This window comes from Lupinus angustifolius, chromosome LG18 (genome assembly GCF_001865875.1).
Source record: "Lupinus angustifolius cultivar Tanjil chromosome LG18, LupAngTanjil_v1.0, whole genome shotgun sequence".
In the NCBI taxonomy this organism is placed as follows: Eukaryota; Viridiplantae; Streptophyta; class Magnoliopsida; order Fabales; family Fabaceae; genus Lupinus; species Lupinus angustifolius.
Window position 1 is genome coordinate 9,809,933 of NC_032026.1, and position 8,713 is coordinate 9,818,645.

General features: G+C 33.4%; 1 protein-coding gene across 2 annotated transcripts; it reads right to left on the reverse strand.

The window, feature by feature from the left end:
- LOC109333455 (UDP-glucose 6-dehydrogenase 4-like) lies at positions 285 to 3,460 on the reverse strand. Of its 2 annotated transcripts, none has more exons than XM_019568944.1 (3): positions 3,355 to 3,460; positions 1,763 to 2,545; positions 285 to 1,189 (listed from the first exon to the last, which is right to left on the reverse strand). In XM_019568944.1, the coding sequence occupies exons 2-3, from the start codon at positions 2,498 to 2,500 to the stop codon at positions 482 to 484; spliced, it is 1,446 nt and encodes a 481-aa protein (XP_019424489.1). In that variant the 5' UTR covers positions 2,501 to 2,545; positions 3,355 to 3,460; the 3' UTR covers positions 285 to 481. The 2 variants fall into 2 exon arrangements, with proteins under 2 accessions (XP_019424489.1, XP_019424490.1); XM_019568945.1 differs by having other exon boundaries at positions 1,763 to 2,563; positions 3,355 to 3,457.

The following is an 8,713-nucleotide window of genomic DNA, read 5'->3' on the forward strand; positions in this document are numbered from 1 at the left end:
TAACTACACTGGAGAGGACACTGTAGTATTTAGTGTCAATATATAACACTTTTTGTGTACACTAGCTGTATCTTACACTTTTTGTGTACACTAGCTGTATCTTTCATGGGAGACAACATTATTTGAGCCATGAACATCCACAACATATATAGTCAGGATATGATAATTCTCCTTGTAAAAAAAATTATCCATAAAATTGGAAAAAAATATTTATCACTTAAAACAACTCACATTCATCTTAAAGTGTTATAATACAACAATAATCAATATCAGTAAAAACATCAGAAATGTAATGCATGGTATAAAATTTCCTCAATTATTTATTACATAAAGGCAGGGAAAGAAATAATAATTTTTAGCTAGCAAAAAAAGACAACATTTGGTGCAGTCGTGCCATAAAATCTCATCAAACAAAACATGTATAAAGAGACAAAATCATAAGAATGAGAATTGGGCATTCTCTATGGATTGCACTTTCCTTTTAAGCCACTGCAGGCATGTCCTTGAGCCATGAATCAAGTGGTTTCCCAATGGAATAAACTATAAACCCAATTTCCCTAAGCTTCTTAACATCCACAACATTCCTTCCATCAAATATAAATGCTGGCTTCTGCATGTTATCAAAAACTTTTTTGTAATCAAGGTTCTTAAACTCATCCCACTCAGTTAGAATACAAACACCATGTGCATCTTTTACTGCATCATATGCATCAGAAACCACTGAAACTTGATCCTTTTTGGAAGTTGGACTTACTGGTTGAAGATGAGCAGGGTGGTCCCAATCATACTTCTTCATTGAAAGATCCTTTGTGATTTGGCTCTCAGTAACTTGAGGATCATAAATGCTCAATTTAGCCTTGTCCCCTAATAATCCTTTACACACATCAATAGCTGGTGTTTCTCTAGTGTCACCTGTGTCTTTCTTGAAAGCAAAACCAAGAATAGCAATCTTCTTAGTTGAAACTGTGTTGAACATTGAGGAAACTACTCGGTTCACAAATCGGCTTTTTTGGTAGTCATTCACCTTAATCACTTGTTTCCAATAATTTGCTACCTCGGGTAGGCCATTACATTCACATATATAGACCAAGTTTAATATGTCCTTCTGAAAGCATGAGCCACCAAAGCCAACACTGGAACTCAAGAACTTTGGTCCAATCCTTGAGTCTGTGCCTATTGCGTGGGATACCTTCATGTAGGAACCGATCCAAAAAATATTAGATAGAGGCCAAGTATATACAAAAAACACACATACACATATAAAAATCAAACCAAGCTAGAAATCAAACCAAAAGAGGTCAAATATTACAATTGGATCAATGATGTCATATATAATTGATTATTATGTATAAATATATAATGCAAAATTTTATATAATTAGTAGTTATATATAATTATATTGGGGTAACATATCTTCATATTTTTTAAACCAAAATAAAATAAAACAGTATAGTAGTGTTTGGCTTTTTTTAAATTTTAAGTGGACTATCTGGTTCAGTTTCCGGTGATTCCAATTTAATAGGTTTAACACGATTGTGCTGTAATTTTCCGGTGATTCCAATTTAATAGGTTTAACACGATTGTGCTGTAATTTTCCTGGTTCAAAGTAGTCCACCCCCATTCGATTAAAATTATAAACTATAGTCGTTTTTAAGTTCAATAAGGTATCTGATCATTGGTCTATAAGTAAGAAAAAAGTTATATTCATTTATTATAAGAAAGAAAAAGTTGTCAAAATCTGTTGTTAATGGAAGAAGGTTACCTGGGAGACATCAGCACCAGTAGCCTCACAAAGTGCAGACATAGCATTAACTGAAGAAATTCTCTGTGCCAAGAAGGCATTAGCAGCAAGTTTTGAGAGTTCAGCAGACCACAAATTGGTACAAAGGATTCTATCCACTGGAACCCAATGAGAATAAACATTTTTGAGAGCTTCTATAGCCTTTTGTCCTTCTGGGGTCTCTCTACCTCCAATAAGGACCCTGTCTGGATTATAAAGATCTTTAATTGCTGTACCTTCAGCAAGAAATTCTGGGTTTGAAAGGATAGTAAAATTAATGCCTTTATTATTATGAGTTAGAATTCTCTCAATTGCCTCTGCTGTTTTCACAGGAACAGTTGATTTCTCAACAACAATTTTGTCTGATTTTGAAACATCAGCTATCATTCTAGCTGCACTCTCCCAATATGTTAAATCAGCTGCTTTTCCAGCTCCAAGGCCTTGAGTTTTTGTTGGAGTGTTCACTGAGACAAAGACTATATCAGCTTCTGAGACATGTTTTTCTACATCAGTGCTGAAGAAGAGGTTCCTTCCCCTGCACTCCTTCACTACTTCTTCAAGACCAGGCTCGTAGATTGGGAGATGGTCGCTGTTCCAGGCATTGATTCGCGGCGCGGCGATGTCTACTACAACTACTTCAATTTTGGGACACTTTAAGGCAATCACAGCCATGGTTGGACCACCAACATAGCCAGCTCCAATGCAACAAATTTTCACCATTTTTGTTTGTTTGTTGTCAGCAACCTATTCTGTTATTCTGTATCACTGGTGGGTCAAAATTAAACATCACATTAATATGTAAGTTTGTTCTAATTTGAATGTTTATAACCACTTAACATGAACGGACCAAAAATGTATAATTGAAAGTGACTAAATAGAAAGGAGAAGGATAATATATGTAACATGTAGTCTTTAACGAGGATGGAAATCACATGTCCTAACTTAGTATCTCAACTCTATCTTACCCACTTATCTAGACATGTAGATTAAATATATTATTTTCATAAAATAAAGTTAAAATAAAGTGTTATTTTTAACTTGTTGACAAACACTGATTAGTCTGGAACAGAGAGACAGAAATGATTAGGTTTCATTTAAGAATAACTTTTTATAAGATAGCTTTTAACCTAAGAAAATGAAAGAGATCTATAATTTTCAATAGGATCAAACATGAGAGAGTTATAGATCCAGAGGATGTTCCATAAGAAAATGCAAGTGATGTAATGAAAAGGATGAAAGGAAAACTTATCTTTAAGACTAGAACTTTTTATACTAATTCAGATAAATAATATTAGTAATTTGTCCCATTTTTGGACATAAACAAAGGCTTTATTGGCCTTATGTTTAGTGTTCCTTGGCATCTACGTACACATGCAGAAACATGAAATGAGACAAGTGACATGCAAATTGTATAATCTGAATCCCCATGTAATAAAATAAGGTACCAGATCTAGGACAATTTAGACCCAAATAGCCAATGAATCTCTTCATAAAAAAAAAACAGTTATACCAAAATGACATAAACAAAATGCAAGAAAGAGGAACACAAAAAAGGAAAAAGATCAAAACATTACCTTGTCTACTAGGATGATAGAAAAAGAAGAAGAGAGTGGTAATGGTGAAGAAGAATAGAACTTGGTTTTGCAGTTTATGATGAGGAATGAATCATGAAGCAGAATGTGGTGGATCTATTTATAATAATAACATGTAACATTCCGTGAATAAAGCATTAGATTACTACTATTCTGCCAGCACCTTTGCTTCTTATTTTCCCTTCATCCTACGTTAACCACCACATGCTATTATTTACACGTAAACTAATATACAAATTAGTTTATTACGTTTAATCTTAGATCTATTTAAACCAATCATTCTCTTTATGTAAATTAAAATTTAGTACCTAACTACATATGACTTCAAATATTTTTGAATTAGATAGTTTTTTGTTCTTTAACATCGGTTTATTTCTTCTCTTTCATTCACTTTACTTTTCATTGAAGTCTCATACTTTCCTTCACTTATACATACACTTTTTTTTAATAGTAATTTGTCATTTTTTTCACAAGGAACTAGTGTTTGCATTATCAAAACTTCACCAAAAAAGTTTTGGAACAAATAATATTGCCAGTGAACAAAGATCTGTTATTCCCAACAACGTTACCAAGTCTATCTTTAACCAATCAAAATATATAATATTAGTTAAAAAATTAAATATTCAAGACTTATTGTAATTTTGTTTCACTTAATTGGTTGGGGAATGACTAGAGGATGAGGTTTTGGACTGTAGATCTTTATCTTATTGCTTGTGGGTTAAAGAAACATTCACCAAAATAAAAGGGTTAAAACAATGGGTCAAATTCTTAGGAAAAAAACGTAGAGTTGATTGAATTTTACCAGAGTAACCTAATTTTTTTAAGAATGTTTGGAACGTTAGTAATTTATTATGTGATGAGTAATTGTTCATATAAAAAACAATGACCAAACTAAACTAAATGAGTAGTGCTACTGAGAGTTGTCGGTCACATTAACAATGATTTGAGTCACTAAGAATATTATGCATTTCTATAATGGTAGCAATGAGGTTTCAACTTATATTCTCATGCAAATCTTCTCCCATTGCTCACTACTGAATCAATCCTAATAGTTTATATATCTTTGTTTTATGCTTTTGAGTTAATATGAGTGAGTTTCAAGTATAAAATTTGGGATTTAATATTAAATTCTCACATGCTAATGAGGTATTTCAATATCTCATCCGAAATGAAAGGATAACTAAGTAATTTTTTTTTAAGTTAAATTCTCTAACGAGAAGCAAAACATATATGCTAAATACTCTTTGAAATACATTTATCTAAAGTTGACTTACCATGCGCAAAGGTGAATTTCATTTTCATGCTCTATGTTTTTCTATGAGATACATGATTACATCCTCTAAAATTATAAGGCCATATCACATTGGTCCTAACCTCGTTCAAATTCAGTGTTTAGAATGAATCAGTATTTTTATGTTTATAATCATATTTTATTATGAGAAAAAAACATATTTACTGACAATGACAATATATGAGTTTTATATATTGTCATTGCATCATCCACTATTTATGCTTAATTATAGTTGATTCTTCAGGAAAAAAATAATACAAATAAATGATAAATATTATCATGAATATATATAAATTCTTATTTGGGGAGTACATAAATCTTCACCTCAGAGTCATGTTAGTTTAATTGATTTTGGAAGCTCTTTTTTATAAGGTTTTTTATTGTTATTGATGTATATCCAAGATAAATTTATTATGTTCGGATCAATAAAAATATGTTATGTTAATCAAAAAATTAAATATTTATCATTTTTCTATTTTACTTCAATATCATCGATTCAAAATATGACTTATAATATAGTTTAGCACAACTAATCTTTATCCCTATCTCGCTCGTCCCTAGCTTTGCAAACAAGGCTTATTTCCAGAGAGGTGAAACTTCAACATTAAAATTTCAACAAAGTATTAATTAATTGATTTTAAATTCCAAAGAGCAGTATAAACATGTAATATCTATGTATGTAAAAAATTATATACTATCACAATTATTCACCTTTTATTTGAATTATTTTTTAAATAGTCAATAATAATTTAATATAAATGATAGATGTTACAATAATAATATATAAAATTCATATTATTAATTCATACAATTTTTCTAACATTACCCACTTTTTCTTATCATGTCCACTCTGTACTTAAGTACTCTTTTTTCACATTATTAAGTTGTTTTGAAGAAGTTCTTGTTAAAATGGTAGAGCTATACTTGAATCTTAATAAAACAAGAAACAAAAATTGATAATATTCTTATTAAATGATTGAACTCTCATTACAAAATTGAATGAAATTGAGATACAAAGATTAGGAAAATACCCCTTTGTATATAACAATTAAAAGCATAATTTGTTAACCAGATAATCGATTAACTCTTTTGATTCATCGATTATCGTACACAAACTAACTAACTGAAACAAACTGAAAAACTACCCAGTTAATCGATTAACTACAGTGTTAATCGGTTAACTGTTACACAGTTATTCCATTAACTATAGTGTTAATCAATTAACTCTGACAAAATTTCACATATTCTAATATCCCTCGCAAGCTGGAATGTATCCAACATTCCAAGCTTGAAATATGTTGAACATCATGCATACTCTAATACATCCTCTTGTCGGTGAGCGAATCTTGATCTCCTAGCTTTAAAATGCAATAAGGACGCTTAACCACCATTGGCAGAAGCAAACCAACCATAATGGATGAAAGAGAGAAAATGGATCTAAAACTTGATCCTAAGATGATGCTTCAATAAAGAAAAATACACACTATAATGTTGTGTGTTTAATGAGAAAGAGGGGTAAAGAAAATAGAGTAGTAAAAAAATAATTGGGGATAAAGGATGAATCTTGGATATTATAAAAGAGAATGATAAAGAAAGAAAATAACCAATCTTTAAACATTGGAAACAATCAACATGGATGGTGGCAGGCTCATCAAAAGGTTTGCTAGAAACAAGGACTTGTATCTTGATACATTCAGCATACAAGAAGTTGTTGAAGCGTATGATATAGCAGCAATCAAGTGCAGAGGAACAAGTGATGCCACCAACTTTGACATAAGCAGGTATGATGTGATGAGAATTTTCCACCTCCTTCTTCATGAACATAGTGTGATGAATGAGTTTAAGGTATGAAGCGAAGAAATTGAGAATTTGGTAATGACCAAAAAGAAGAACGTGATTTCTGGATTTTTGAAGATTCTGGTTTTTGTGTGTGAAGCTTGTTGTAACTTTGGTAGACATTTTCCGTTCTTTCTCCTTGTAGCGGGCTAAGATGGAAGTTCTTCATAGAAGCATGAGCACAGAAGCTAACAAAAGAATAATTATACTCTAATACCATATTAAAATGGTAGAAGCCATGGGTAAGAGAGATCTTCTTGATCAAGAAGATCTCTAATGTAATAAGGAGAAGAATAGTTAAACACTAATCCTAATTCTCTAATAATATATAGTGGTAGTTGCTCAACGCTCTCGGACTTAAACACTAATCCTAATTCTCTAATAATATATAGTGGTAGTTGCTCAACGCTCTCGGGGACATAGGCACAATTGGCCGAACCTCGTTACCAAATCTCTTGTGTTATTCTCTTATCTCTGTACTCTTTACTATTTGATTGTTTGCTTGTTCCCAATAATTGATATCAGGTGACTCTTAACCCAGGTACCAAATTCGAGGTGGGGAAGTTCGATGGAATTGGTAATTTCGGATTGTGGCAAAGGAGGGTTAAGGATGTGTTGGCTCAACAACGTCTATCAAAGGCGCTGCGTGAGAATAAACCAGAAGGTATGGATCAACTGGATTGGGAAGAGTTGAAGGAGAAGGTTGCGAGAACCATACAGCTTTGTCTATCAAATGAGGTGATGTATAATGTTATGGATCTGACATCATCAACAGAAGTATGGGAGAAATTAGAGAAGCGATTCATGTCCATGTCTCTAACAAATAAGTTGTATTTGTAACAAAGACTCTATGACCTAAAGATGGCAGGAAGGTGCTGACTCAATTAAACTGGATGAGATCACATTTGCACTTATGTCCCACACTCAAAGAAGACATAATTTAGGTGAAGGGTCTCAGGGTGATGGTCTGTATGTGAAAGGGAGCCAAGCGTGTGGGAGGAGACAAGGCAAAGGAGGTCCTGCCAAAGGGAAAAGACCAAATTCTAGGGGAAGAACACTAGTAGAGTGCTATAAGTGCAAACAGACTGGGCATTACAAAATGGATTGTCCCAATGAATGGAGTCCTAGCAAGCTAGTGGGGAAAGATGGAGTATCTACATCTACAAATGTTGCACAGAAAGATGACTCTGGTTACAACAGTGAAATTGATCTATTATCTCTATCATCAAATCATAGTACAAATGAGTGGATACTTGACACTAGTTGTTCCCACTACATGACGCCAAATAATGAATGGTTCACGACATACAGGGCACTCAATTTTGGTTTGTGTATCTCGGAAATAATAAAGCATGCGAAATTATTAGTATGGGAGAACTCAAAATTGTGATGGATGATGGTGTAGTGAAGACGTTATGTGAGGTTAGGCACATACCAGATTTGAAGAAGAATTTGGTTTCTTTGGGGACATTGTAGGCCAAAGGATTTAGCTATAGAGCGACAGTGATATTCTTCGAGTATGCAAAGGTGCTCTGACTGTGATGAAGGGTAAAAGGACTGCAGGGAACACTTACAAGTTGTTAGGGAGAACAGTTGTAGGTGAAGTTGCTGCAGTAGCTGAAGAGATCTCAGTAGATTCAGACCATAATGCTACAAAATTATGGCACATGTGTTTAGGATATATGAGTGTGCATGGCATGACAGAACTATGCAAAAGAGGACTGTTGAGGGGAGTCAGCAAATGCAAGCTAGATTTGTGCAAGTATTGTGTGCTTGGGAAACAGACACGAGTTAGTTTCAAGGCTGGCCAACACAGAACTTGGGGCATTCTAGATTATGTCCACATTGATGTATGGGGCCCCACTCAGGAACCATCCCTAGGAGGTTCTAGGTATTTTGTTACCTTCGTTGATGACTTTTCTTGCAAGGTCTGGGTATATTTTCTGAAGCATAAGTCAGAAGTCTTTATCAAGTTCAAAGTTTGGAAGGCAGAGGTAGAGAACCAAACTGGCAGGAAAATAAAATACATGAGGTCAGATAATGGTACGGAGTACAAAAACTCACAGTTTCATAAATTCTGTGAGGAACGTGGCATTCAGAGACACTTTTCAGTGAAGAAGACTCCTCAGCAGAATGGTGTTGTAGAGAGGATGAATAGAACTCTTACAGAGAGGGCCAGATGTATGAGACTGAATGCTGGAATTTCCAAAGGAT